The following is a 14,961-nucleotide window of genomic DNA, read 5'->3' as shown; positions in this document are numbered from 1 at the left end:
GTTGATTTGTACTAGAAGAGCATTCTGCCCTTAGAAATTGCATTCAAGAGCTTGTAATAGAGAACCCAATTTCACATGGTACTCTTTTTATATGAGTTTCCTTAAGTGCCAGTGGTAAAAAGGAGGGAAAAAAACAGCAGAGGAGCTTAAACAGTTATGCAGTAATCAGTCAGAAATAATAATACCTTTCCTATTGGAAACTTTCTTTTTAGCTCCCTGGTTACAGAGGCCATCCATATTCATATATAAGGACAGTATAATGACTTTACATGAAAGACAAGCTTTGCAGAAGGATAACATATCTCCCTGCCCCCTTTTTTAAAGATGTCATTTCTTAACCATGCTAAATTAACATATGGTCAATGTACATAGGTTTTTATCAATTAAGAGTTGAAGTGCTCAGAATGTTGTTCATCAGAGAACTAGGATTCCTGTTACTATGAGATGTAATTTAATATTTGTGCTATAGCTGCATGAAAGACAATGCACATATTGAGTTTCACCATTAGTTACTGCAGGCCAGACGCAGTCATTCGAAGTATAAACTATCAAAGCACCACTAAACTTAAACTGAAATGTTAAACGCAGCAACTTGAATGTCTTTAATCAACATCTGCTGAACAGTTTAGATTTTCTATAGCAGCAAAGGTAACACACAATGCTTTTATATAAATGTCTGAACAGGAAGTAGAAATAATCTGACGTAGTTCAGTGTTTAAGATAGTTTGCTTTTGGTACAAAAAAATATACCTTTTTTTTTTTTACTCTTTCACTGAATTTCCTTTATCATGTGCCTCTTCCTCAAAACCAGCAGGTTTGTATATTTAACTTAGCCTCATTCTAATACCATCAACTGTAAAAAAAAAAAAAGACACAAATGCTTTTTTTCCCCAACCCAGTTTTTCATTAGGTCATCGATGCCTGGGTCTTACTAATCAATGTAGCCATCCTTAGTCATTTGGTTTTCTATTCATTTTCTATTACTTTTATATTCATTCATCCTTGCTCATTTTTCTTTTTGTAAAAGCCTTGCTGAAAGGACCTATTAAGAATACTCAATTGTTCCTATGGCAATTACAGGAAAATTCATTTTAATATCCTGATAATGTTTTTTGAGGTCATCTGCTATTGCAATGTCAGTGACATTAACCTCATACTATACTAGAATTGATAACAGACTTGTAATATTTTTTTCTTTGATGTATTTTTTTGTTCTTTTAATGCCAGATATTTAAAAGTTTACCTCAAAGAATTACACAGGATGGTGAGAAGTTTCAGCAAGTGTCAGATGCAGTTTTCTCTCCCACAGCATTAAGCCTTTGTAGCTCCATGCTCACTTTTGTTACTACCTGTAACATGCCCCTCTCCATTGTGGGTTTGACAGACACTAAGTAAAACCTTCAGAAGAGTGGCAAATTAGGAGTTTTCAGTTAAGAACACTTTGAAGCCTTTAGAGATGATGTCTATATCAAAATATATTGCACATTGACTACTTTATCTCTGTAGTCCTGCATACATTTAAATTATTACATATCTTAATTTTCATCAGGCATTCTCTCCAGGAGACACATTTAAGTAACTAAAATTCTTTTAAAAAACTTAAGCTCTGCTTAACAAGGAAGCTACAATAGTCTGACAACATTTTCATTTTCAGTGTCTTCCACTCAGATGATAGATGTTATGAACAGTCTGGACTTTTTAAATGATTGAATGATGGCCAGCTCAATGCTAAAAAGCTGTCATAGAGGGAAGAGCTTTTTCCGGAACTAAGCACATACAAAGATTATTTTCTGCTGCTGTACTCAGAGAATTTTTATTTTAGCATTAGTACAAGTAGTCTAAGAGTGTCAATCCGGTCGTCTGCAAATAGTGTATTAAAATTTGATCAAAACTCAAGCAAATCTTCCAGTTCTGTTCCTATGCCTTTGTGAGGGTTTGGGGTATTTTGACAGGTTTTGCAGCAGAACACTTAAGGTACAGTGACAAGCAGTGAGTGGCTGCAACACTGCCCAACCTTTCCCCATACCTAACGCCCTCCTCCAAAAAAAAACAGATTTAGCCTTTACCAAGAAATGTCCTGCAGCATGAATTGTAAAGCAGGTCTCAGTAAGGTGTATCTGTCAGCATTAAACACTGCTGTCAACGTAACAACATGCCCAAAGGAGAAAAGCGCCTACCTTGACAAGGGAAGGCAGTTCACAAGGGTGATGGCACGGACTGGTTCATTTTGCTGCCCTGCCTGCAGCTAGCTGTCTATGAGGTGGCTTCTATTCTCCTTCCCCAAAGTTAGGATGATTTACAGGGACTCATGGAAGGTGTTGCAATTCATACATTCCAAGGCAGAGGATGAATTATACTACATTACATAAAATGACAGCGTACAAAACTCAGGAACAGTGCTAACAATTGCTGAACATGTAAAATGTCATGCAAGAAATCATGTTTTGTAAATCTAACAACGTACAAGACTAGCTCCCATGGACAGTTCACAGGGAAAATCTCTTTTGCAACTAAATTATCCAATTCCTGTTTTCTATTACCTTCACATGTAGTCTAAATTCTATACTTCGAAGTTCTTCACATTTGTTCAGCTGCTTATTATCACATCTGCCTCCTGACATCCAAAACATTTAAAACTCTCAAAAGTCATGGATTATTTCTTTTAAAATAAACATTCAAATCAAACTATTTATGGCTCCCAGGACAGCCACAACAAAAATACAGACTTAACCGTACATTAAGATTTTTGGATAGGTCACAGCAGGTATTTCACTCAAATCTAAAATGCAATTATACATACTCTTAGTACTCTCTATCAACAAACAGCTGCTTTAAGAAGAAGAGGTTACATATTCATGTGTACCTTTAGCAGCTTCTCACCCACAGTTAAGATCAGCAGTATGCACTACAGAGAACAACACCCTGACGTTCCCATGGTGTACAGTCACTCTGGCATGGGGTTAAACACTGAGCAGTAAAGACAGGCTCCAGACTCTGTGCCTGTCTGGAGACATGAATGGATATTTCTGCTGTTGTATCAAGGCACCTTTTAGGCAATAAATATACTTTTCTCCTGGATAAATAAGATTTTACAGTGACATAATTACCGCTAGTAAATTTACTGCAGATTTATTCCTAAGTGAACAGCAAATAGGCCCAGTACTTCTTTCATATATAAAAGATTATGCAATGCTATGCCATTTTTCTTTTTAGTTTCCAAGAACTTCTTTACTCCATTCTCTTTATTTCACTTTGATCTCAGCACTGTGCCTAGCTAGGTGTTAAAAATTAAAGTCAGGTGCGCTAGAAGGAAATGAATTAGATTCAGATTCCATTCTAAAGTTGGATTTATTCTACTTGTATTCAAACACATAACTGCTGATTCTGCCACCAAGAAATACATACTACTTGGAAATAAGAAAATTAGCAAAGCAATCTGACCAAACTGGCACCACTAGCTCTGGCTACATCTGGTAACAATAACATGAAGAGAGAAGTATAAAGATAACAATTCTCATTTATTATTACCATTAAACTTATCTGCATGTGTACTTTCAAGGTTTTGAAATTCATGATTTCATAAAGCCAGTAAGAGCTCCACTCAAAGGTGAGGGGTGGTGCTTTTCCAGAAGTGATAAACTATCCAATTTACTAAGGTATTAGTCTCTAGTACAGACTGCTCTGTCAGATGGACAGCAATGGAATACCACCAGGGAGCATGACTGCCAATGTCAAGGAGCTCTAGCAATGTATAAATTAAGGTGTTTGATTCTATACCAATAAAAGGATAGAAATCTAATATACTGCAAAATTGGTAAAAAAAAACAAACAGCTAATGTATATGTTTACTTTTTATATTTATTAGGAAATGTTTCTTTTTATTTCCAGATATAACAAACTTGGATATACATTCAGTCAAGTTGCAGATCAGCTGTAACTACATATCCTAGCAAGGAGATGAACAAGAGCAATGGGATGTACTTTCTTATTTCAGGATAATGTCAGGATGGTTTATCACATTATCAAGTTTTTTAATCACTACTTGCCTAACATTTCATGCATCATACTATGAAAAAAATATTAATCTCAGTCAAAATTCACTTAAAGTCATAAATGAAATGTACAATTTCTGAATCACTCAAGATTTAAAAGCATTTCATAAAACTATGAAATGCAACTGTCTAGCAATTTTTAGCTAAAATATGTTCAAAAGGAATAAGGTTCATTAATAAAAACCTGGCAGTGACACATCTGAAACAGTGTACTATAACCATGATATAGAATTATTCAAACCATTTGTTTAGGATTAAAATTTATCATTATTCTTTACATATAGGCAATTTCTGTAAACTTTGAACTGTTTCTGAGACTTAGTTTTAACGCACCAAATTCCAGTATGAATGATGCATTAGTTCAAAGGAAAGCAAAAAAATTATACACAAATATTTTGTTTGCTCAGTTATTTAAATAACATCCTCACTTTACCTGCGCAGCAAGTAATTACAGCATTAATAAAAATCTCCCCAAGTTCACAGCATCAACAGTTTTTCCCACTATGCACAAAGCATTAAAAAGCATATATAGCTTCTTCAAATACACCAGGCCTGACAGGATGCACAGGTCACAGCTTCACAAAGGATTATGTTGAAGGTGACAACTTATGTCTCCCAAAGTATAAAGATATGAATTATACATCTCTATCAATATTGGTGTCACCACAGTTATGCCATGTAACAAAATATTATGTACAGAATAAAACACTGTTGCTTTAGTTAAACTATTACTTGGCAACATAGTCCCAGCTTTTCACCTTATATATTCTGAAGCTAGAGCTGTGCTTTTAACATACATGTATTTATTCTACTACAAAATACATCTTAAACGGTAATCTAATCCTGTGGGTCTAAATTTTGGAGCCGGGCAAGGAGTACTTCCTATATTCAGTTAGCACATCAACAGAGAAATGCCTGCTGATTCACAGGCAGGTGTAGCATGTTCCTATGAATCCCCCTTCTCAATGTCTGTCAGTCAGAAAAGGTGAGAAGCCACCCAACCTCCTTCTTCCCTATCACAAATCAGTCACCTGGAGCATGGAGATTTACAGAGCTTTCAAGAAAAAGGTTAGCATGTAAAAAAGACGTGCGAGCCTTTAGGGTTTCTGAAAAACTTTGATCCATAGGGTACATTTTGAAGGATCTGATTTTGTGTCATTGTAAACAGCTGGCAGGTATAAAACCAGCTGAATCTGTCATATTGAGACAGTCAGGGAACAGCCATGCTGCCACTCAAAGATGCAGTACTCAGAGCAGTGAGTCACATGAACACACACTCTCCTCATAGTCAGCAGCATTCTCCCTTATCATTTTTAATTCCAGTCAGCAGACTTCTATTACATTTCTTGGAAGACTATTTCACAGAAAAATACATTTCTTCTCTTATCAACTCTGATTCTCCCTCATACTTTTCAGATACATAATTAGTCTTCCATTTGCCTAAATAATTCCTTTGTGTTCTTCTGTACCTCACAAATACAACACCTTCTACTTTATTTTTGCCCAGGCACACTATACATAATTTAGCTCTTTCACACTTCAAAAGAAATTTCCTCCAACTCTATTGAAAAGAAAATACTACTCTTCAGACAGCTTACATTCCCAGTACGTGAGTTGGCCGCTTGGGATCTTATTTAAAGATGACTTCGTTAATTAGTATTGACATTTCAGAGCCAAATGGCAGTTTCCTTCCTCGCCAGTAGCACTGCTGTCATACTAGCAGTATGAAACCCTTATGTAAGTATCTCATTAAGTTCAGTCCTACTTTGCAAATGGCATATTGTTTTTAAGAGCACTTCTGTATGCTATGTATGACCTGAGGCTTGAACTATTGAAATCTCTACATTTGAGCTGTGTGTAAAGAACCCTCTCAAAACTAGCAAGCATATTTGATCTGGAAAAACTTACATGATTTACACTTAAGGATTTATCTTTTAAATTCTGAACACAAGTGATCTATGCGTACATATTTTCTACTTCCAAAACAGTGATCTTTTTTCTCTCTCATATATTGTACTACATAATTTAGATCTTACAACTGATTGCCTCCTTTCTATACATATAACTACATTTAAAAAGTTAATACTGTATGTATGTATCATACTACTGTGCTAGAAACTACATAAACATGAATATATGACAGTATCTCTTCAAAGCACTTATTTCTTATTTCAGCCTGTTTCTTCAAATAACTAGGACTTTTCTTCCCTTTCACTTACAATCTCTTACCCTATCGCTCCCAAATGAATTAAATCATATATCCAAAATGCTCAGTTTTCCATAGGTGGCATACAAAGGCAGCCAAATTTAACCTTTAGGATTTTAAAATACCACTAGGATTTGCAAACATGCAAACAGGTTATCAGTGTTACATGACACAGACTAGCTTGACCCACTGCACTTTGACCCTGTTTCTTCAAAAACTGCATACATGCTGTTTCTTGTAATATTCTGACAAGTGAAGCTCATTCCAAAGAATAGATGCTTCCCCCTCCAACTGGGGAAATAATTACACTAAACTAAGATATGATTGTAATTTCAGATGCTAATAGTGAAACCTAGTGACACTTCTGAATTCTTCCAAACAGCTGGTATGGAACATCTCCAGCCTTTGCCAGCTGCCACTGATAAAAAGGAGACCAGTTTAGACATGATTCTTAGCACCAGGACAAGGTACAGTCAATATTTCTTCACTTTCTTGAGCATAAGAACCATCTTTTGTAATGTACTACACAAACCAAAAGTCGCCATAGCACCTCTGAAACACAGAAACTTTCATGTTACACCAGAATGTCTCCATAATTTTTTTAACGCTGGTAATCTGCAGTCAGAACATTGATCTGTTCTACAGAATGAATTCATTCAGAAGTCGTTGCTACACTCCAGAAATACAATAAAACTCTGATTTCGTAACTGTGAAACCCCAGTTCACATAACAGCCCACTTATAATGGTCCAATAGAATTTGAAATAACATCCTTCATCATGCCACCATGACCCCTTCATGGATTACAAAAATGTGCTCCCAACTGATTAACCATGAAAAAAAAAATTCAAAGGCATCTTCTATTGCAATGTGCTTGCAATTTCTACTTGGTGAGATCAAATGAAAGAAGCTGGTCTCTTAGGTCTTCCTGGACAAATCCGGATTCAGCAGTTTCAATCTCAGCAGTGTTCTTAGGCAGAATTCCTGCATCAAGCAACAATACTGATACAAATTTCTAAGTACAAGAGTAGGACTCATTTGCTTACATTAGTATATTCCTAATCTGACCATATGCAAATTTCCTCATTTTTAGAAGACAGCTAACAGTAATGCATACAATTGATTACACAACGCATTTTAATTTAACACAAACTGGGCAATATCACCTAGTGTGTACAGTCCAGCCATTCCAAGTACAGATTCCAATTATTACATGAGAGCTAAGACTTTATGACATTTCCTACAGATGCTAATTAGCTGGTGGGTTAGGGCCCTTAGTCATGTAGCACTTCATCAATCACAAAGCTTAAACTATTAAAGATGGAAACTGTAACATTTTACATGAAAGTTATGTTGCAAGTCAAGCTAGAATATTATATTAGTCCCCTTTACATGGTGTTCTTTTATAATAGTCCTCACAAAAGAATTTCCACAAGCTGTTGTCCTAATATGATCCAGGTCTACATCCTCTACACTGTTCTTGTCTCAACAGCTACTGTTTTCAACACTGAGACTCATACCTCATAGCATATAATTGTTTCTTAAAATACCTACAGATTCCTAGAGCACAAAACACATCAGGAATAGCCACTCTATGAAAGAAAAATTTGGGAGCAAAAAGGGACACGAAAGAATCATCATCCAGTTCAGCACTTTTTCCCTTCAGCTTACAACTTGGCCGTTTTCATAGAACTTGCACGTTCTGGTAAGAAATACATAAAGATTTCTGAGGTCTGCCCCTCTACATGCTAAACTGACAGATATGAGGTGTAATACTAGCTTTGCCAGGTTAAACAAGGCTATTAAAACAGCATACCCAACTTTACTGGCACTAAAACAGAACAGTGGTGCCAAAGATTCTAAAAGAAAGAAATATTAAGTAATATTGCACCTCTGACATTGACATAAGTTTATTATTACTCCATACCAATCTACCTTGATCCAAATCCTCTGAATGCATGCTGTTCCACTGCTGGGCCTCCCTTAAGCCTGCAAATTACATTGAATAGTGTATCGACTTCTCAATTTTGTCAAAAATTACACTAAAACTACTGCACTGGAGGACAATGCATCACTAGATAATTATCTGACCATTACTTTCTTTTGCAATATCTTGCCTTATGTGTGTTCTTATGCCAGTCTGTGGGGCTCACCAGCTGTTTTGTTGCCACTGTTTTTATTTCTTCCACACCTTTGGTAGGGAGCCCTCAACAGAACCTGTCCTGTCATCCAAGTATAACAGCTATACAGAAAAGAGAACAAACCACTCCACCTTTGAAAGGGAACTTCTTAAGGTTTTGTCATGGAAAACCAGGACAGGTTTCCTTTGGTCTTCTTAGTATTTTTCAACATGGCAGATAAGAGTAGTGTTCACAAGAGAAAGAACATTGAATTAGAAATTGCATCTTTCCAAGTTACATATTCCTTCTTTCTCAGGTTCAGGTTATTACTGACAGTACTATTTTTAAGCACTATATACAAATTGTTCCTTCTTCAATTACTTGAATACAACCATTAAAGCAAATATTATTTTAGGCTGAGTAAAGCACTTCAGGCTGAGTGGAGAGAGATGTAGCCATCTATCTTGCATCAATAAATTAAGGCACTAAATTCACCGGTTATTCACAAGTTCTCGTATCAAAAGTAAATTATTGAATCATAGAATATTTAGGGTTGGAAAGGACTTTAAGATCATCTAGTTCCAACCCCCCTGCCATGGGCAGGGACACCTCACACTAAACCATGCCACCCAAGGCTTTGTCCAACCTGGCCTTGAACACCCCCAGCGATGAAGCATTCACAACTTCCCTGGGCAACCCATTCCAGTGCCTCACCACCCTTACACCAAAGAACTTCTTCCTTATATCCAATCTAAATTTCCCCTGTTTAAGTTTTAACCCGTTACCCCTTGTCCTGTCACTACAGTCCCTAATGAAGAGTCCCTCCCCAGCATCCCTATAGGCCCCCTTCAGATACTGGAAGGCTGCTATGAGGTCTCCACGCAGCCTTCTCTTCTCCAGGCTAAAAATATGCAAAAACAAAATTCTGGCTGCATAGAAAAAAAAAATGCAGACAAGCATTATAACATTACAGAGAATCCAGTGACTACCAAGAACTGATGAAAAAATAAAAGCAATTCCTTCACTTTCAGAAGGGTTTTCATACAATTAAGACAGAAGGCAGGACAATCCACTAGAAGGCCCAGTAATTGTTTCACCTCCTAATTCTCTATGAAACAGTCCATGTTGCTTTCCACCACTGAATTCTCCACATATATATGCATGATGGGAACAAATTAACTTCTAAACACACCACACACAAGTGTCTGGCTGCCATCACTCGAAGCAAAAACAATAGTGGAAGAAATGGACAAAAGGTCAGAAGCAGAAAACGAGCAAAAAGTGGAGGAATGCAAGAGACGTGCAATCCAGCAAGGAGTAAGGATAAAAGCCTAATTAGACTCAAGTAAAGGATAAAATTACTACAATCAATATATATATATATATATACATAAAATGAATACTTTTCTATCAAAATGTTTTCTTATATATGCTTGCTATTGGAAATGTATGTTGTCAAAACTAGAAAGAAAAGAAGTACATTGGACAATCTTAACCTTAAAGCACAGCATCCACCACAGGATTATATGAATTACCTGAAAATCCCTGAAAAGTGACTGTTCAAAAACATTACAATAAGAATACTACAGCACTAGGAATTACTACTACATACAGCCCAACATAGTTCTGAAATAACACACACGTCTGAATGAACAATCTGCTTATGGATAAAAAAGGGCTGTGCTCCCTTTGCCTTTGACAGAACATAAAGACTGTGAGGTATGAATGTCCTAGGACACACAACTTCATGCAGTGAGGATAAAGTTATCTAGAACAGAAAGGCACAAAGCTAGGAAAGCTTCTTGAAAAAAAGTCAACAGGCACCAAACATCTTCCTTTCTACATGTGAGTATCGTGTTCCAGAGATGAGACTGCATCTGCTGCCAAGGACACTGGCATGCTCAAGGAGAATAACCATAGGAGGTCATGATCTAATAAGCACTGCCAAAATGAAGTTGAACACTTGGGTTATTTTATTTTTAGGTATATTACTGTTTTTTTTTTCCAGATTAATTTAAAAACCTTGATCTCCATTGGTGACATTTTACTTCAGAATTGTACACCAGACACATGAAAAGTAAACAGTGAGAGCATCCGTCAATTTGTCATACTCTGGACTTACTTAAATAATAGGAGAAAGTACAGCAGGACAATATTTCAATCAAATTTTTCTCTAGCCAAATTATCTGCGAGTGAACTTATCTCCAAACTACACTGGAAGCGTGGCACAAGTAAAAGCTGAAAAGTTGACCTAGGGGTAATTTAAAAAAATGTATTTTCCAAATATTATATTCTTTTCCTATAAACAAATTTTGTGTAGTGATGATCTGATATTAGCATCCTGGGGCATGCTAACATCTACGTATTAAGATATTGTGGTTATTAAAAATGTGTCAGAGAAGCAAATTGACACATAATTTTTACATGATGTCAATGACTATTTTTACTTTTAAGTAATCGTCAGAATGCATTTTTCTCTATGTAAACCTGGTATTTAGTCCACAGCAGAAAAACGTGACCTTAGAAGTTCCTGATGAAGCATATTTACCAGAATAAAAACCTAAAAAATAAATAAATAAATCATGTGCTTCTTCAGTTTTAAAGAATCAGTTTAGTGCTAACTCTGATTTTGCACCTAATACTTAGCAGATTTATCACATTGTGTACTAGAACTCATGATACTGTAACATGCATTTATGATTTAGTGAAAATAGATAGTGCAGTTTAAGACTGATTATTTTCATTAAGAAACAGGTGCAAAAGAGGCAAGACCATCTGCAAGCCCCAATTAAACAGCCATAATGTAGTAAAACCAGCAAAAACACATTATGCTGAATATTACTGAGCACATAGGCATGACAGAGAGTGCTGAGAGCCCTGTGATAAGTTACATTCATCCCACAATTTAGATTACTAAATCCACATTCCTCTTACTGATCCACTTCCTCAAGATATAAATACAAGACAAACTGCACATTGTTGGTCTGTTTAGGGCCTTTTTAGAATACAAACCATCAGAAAAGACACATCCTTTTCTTCAAAACTCTCAAGTGATGTCCAAAACTAATGGGCATTCAGTACAGGGTAAAGGGCTTGAATTTTCCTATCTTTACATCATCAGCACTGCTAACAGGGCAAACATTCAGAAATAAGATTAAAGATACTGCAGTTTTGATAGGCCTTACTTCCTAGTCCTGAAAAAGCAGTCTTCTCAGTTTCTGGAAAACAAGGACTTGGCTTTTTAAAGACTGTATTTAAACAATTGCAGACAGAAGTAGAGCTGGACCATGTGAACCCTGTATGAATCCTGGATATGAACTACCTACATAATAGAGAGTAAGGAGTAGACATTCTTTTGAGTGGCTGTGATAGGAGGGGAGAAGTAATAGTAAAATGTACGGGATGCAAGAACTTTGTCTCCATTTATCTGTATGCTCACAAGTGCATCTACATACAATAGTGACACAAATGACACGTAGAGAACATACCTGATAGCATAAATATTTTTGTGAGTGTGAGAAAAAGGCTATGATAAACAGCCACACTCTACTGCTGTATGCAGAACACTTGCAGAGCTTTCTTTCCAGGAAATTCCCTTCCCACCCCCACGTGGAAACTATAATGATTAAATCCAACTTCCCAAACACAGTAAATGTAGTTAGCTAAATCTGTGGAAAATTAGAAATAAGACTAATAAGGCTTTTCAGAGAGAGCGTCCCTTCTTAACATCTTTAGCTCACAGGAAAAGCAGATAACTAACTTAAATTAGATTTCTTCCCCACCCCACAGAAGAAAGTCTTTAAAGAAGAAGACACAGTATCCTAATCTCTGAACAGTCCCACACATTTTATTTACATTACTTGGAAAGAGAAGTAATTGGTGTTAGTAAGGATAAGAGAATCCCTCATGTTGAGAAATAAGTTTAGTGAGAATTTTTAGGACTTTCATTTAGTTCAAATAATTCTGCGGAAACTATGCAACCTAATATTTTTGTGACATAATATGATTAAGATATTGGGAAAGAGCTACTTGAACAGTAAAAGTTACAGAACTACCGGACTATTATACATTTATTCCTTGCATTTTTTAACATATTAAAATGAGTATGTTAAAAGAAATAAATATGCCTCAAAAGTTTTACAGTGCAGCCTTTCATCAGTGCTCTTACCTTTTTCTGAAGGACATTAATTTTTCTTTCTTTTACTTCCAACATGTCTTTCATATCTCTAATCTCTCCAGCCAGGGTTCCTTTCTCTTCTGTGAGGTCTTGTAGTTGTTTTGTTTTTTTATTCAGAAAGGTTTCTTTTTCTTCCAATCGTAATCGCAAGGCATCAACCTATAGTAAGTAAATCAAACATGTTTTGGTTTTACAAAGGTCACTAACATATTTGATTTAATTTTATTAATTACCCCCTTTTTGGTCACTTAAGAAATGTTTTGGAGGTTTTTTCTATGTAGATTTTCTAACTTCTTCTACGAGTAAAAGTTTATTTTGTTAAAATGGAATAAAAAAATGAAAGCATTTCTAGCACCAAAGCCTGAATGAAAAAAAAAGTAGAATAGTCAAAATATGAAACAGCAGTAAAAAAGCCGTAACATGCATAAAGGACTCAAAAAGAAAATCACCTTGACCTATGAAATATATAACTTATTGAAAATAATGTTCTGTATTCTGTATTTACTTTGCCCATTAAAGCCATGAAACTGTCTATCAGATACCACAATCACTACAAAGGTTTGGGCACAGATCAGCAATCTAGAAAGACAATTGAACAAATACATGGCAAATAAGGAAATTATAAGGTTCTTTACTTTTCTCCATTGTATGTTGCATGTCTCTCAACAAATGGGCCTTACTGTATTTTGCTGTAATAAGCACAAACCCCTATCAAACAAAATAAGGGATATCCTAAGGATTTTTCTAAGCAGAAATGTCTTATTAAAGACCCTCACCAAACTGCTGTGCACTACGTAACAGTTTTTTTCCTCTAGAAACCCCAAAATAAATTTAAAAAAGGAAAAAAATAAAATCAAAAGCATTCTAACAGCCCAGAAGGTGTATGCAGCCTCAGTTTTCTCACTTCTTTCTTTATAAAAGCTCAAGCGTACATTTTATTGTTCTCCTAACACAATTCAAACAGTTACCAAATTATAGTCAGGCAAATGCTTGCTGGTGGTCTGGAAAAAATCCGTAGATCACTTGATACTGGTTACTATTTGTATACAGTTGTTTCTATAAACAGCTCTCCTGCTAATTGCAATTAGAAGCTTGGGTACTCATAAAAGCATTTGTAAACAAGGAGGAAAAATAGCTGACTCTCCTCCACTATGGGGGTGGTGGGAAGCAGCAGCCACATTCAAGGGCAGCAGCATAAATATTATCAAAACCAAGAAAAACTTTTTGTGAAGCAAAGAAAAAAGTGGAAAGAAAAAGGAAAATCTAAATCACAGGGTACCTGCTCAATGAAATGGAGGAAGAAGGAACTGGCTTTTGGGGGAGTATAATCAAGAAACTGGAAAGTACACACAATGCAGACAGACAGACACGGCCACAGCAGCAGGCATATGAACACAGATACACAAAGAAACACATAGAAAATGTCAAAATAGGGGAAGAAACAATGAGCCTGACAGGAAAGCATGTTTTTCAAGTAGATTTAACAATCCTACTTCACAGCTTCAAATTTCTAGTACCTTTATTAATAATACCATTCTACATAAGCAGTGCCTGAAGCAGTTACCACAAGGACTAATTCCAAAAGGAAAAGGAGTTACTCTTCACACCGTGAAGAGGAAAGGAAGCAGTCACTATCAGGATGCTCACTGATTCAGTCTTTGAGAACTTCTAATATACTATACAGACTATTTGCTCTCAATAATTTCCAAAAAGTTACTAAAAGATACCTCATCACTGCTTCCTTAAATTAAAATACGACAATAGACTGGAATAAAGCAAATGCTTAAGTTGCCTTACAATGACGTGATGGTGAAGTGGAGGTGAAGCCATAAGGTAAAACTGCAAGCTAGAAAATGAAGTTTTGAAAGTTCTAATGGTGTAGCTTTTTATATAGTAGAAAAGATCAAGACAATTACAATACTGTAATAATTCAAGAATATAAAGATCCTGACTGTAGAATGTAAACAGTTCAAATTATGATGCACATAATCTTTGGTAACCTTGATAATTAGCAAAGTGAAAAATTAAATATTTCATTGAAATTGAAAAAGCAAATAATATTATTCCTACAAAAATGTTTAAAAACAGAAGTGTATGAAAGGGTGTGCTAGGTTGAACAGATAAATAAAGAGAATTGTAAAAGGGGTGGGGAGGAATAAAAGTTAAACTGAACTAGAACATGTATCAAGTTTAAAATGTTTATCCATTTCTTTGTCTAATCTAAAATACACTGTGGGGGTAAGGGGCAGAACTTCATTCATTCACTAATGCCAAAGAAAGAATTACTCATCACATAAATTCTACTCTTAATACTTTGTAATAAAAGGCAGCTTTGTAATAAGATAGTAGACATCGCAGTTCATTAAAGCAATTGAATATGTTTGGTTTTAATCATCAGTATTTCAAG

The 14,961-nt window shown here is 35.7% G+C and overlaps 1 protein-coding gene across 5 annotated transcripts in view; it reads right to left on the bottom strand.

Annotated features, from left to right (window-relative positions):
- The window catches only part of ERC2 (ELKS/RAB6-interacting/CAST family member 2), a 498,505-nt gene that overhangs the window by 321,692 nt on the left and 161,852 nt on the right, over positions 1-14,961 (bottom strand). For all 5 annotated transcript variants that reach the window (XR_008973235.1, XR_008973236.1, XR_008973233.1 and 2 more), the window contains one exon: positions 12,546-12,713. Coding sequence is in view for 1 of the 5 variants with exons in the window: in XM_057417556.1 (XP_057273539.1) it covers positions 12,546-12,713 (168 nt within the window). In the remaining 4 variants the exon portion in view is untranslated. The remainder of the gene's footprint in view (positions 1-12,545; positions 12,714-14,961) is intronic.

The sequence above is a fragment of the Pezoporus wallicus genome, unplaced genomic scaffold (genome assembly GCF_028554395.1).
Source record: "Pezoporus wallicus isolate ANWC-B61680 ecotype Strahan unplaced genomic scaffold, APGP_CSIRO_Pwel_v1 contig_8542, whole genome shotgun sequence".
Lineage (NCBI taxonomy): Eukaryota > Metazoa > Chordata > Aves > Psittaciformes > Psittacidae > Pezoporus > Pezoporus wallicus.
This window is presented reverse-complemented; position numbering and strand designations above follow the sequence as displayed.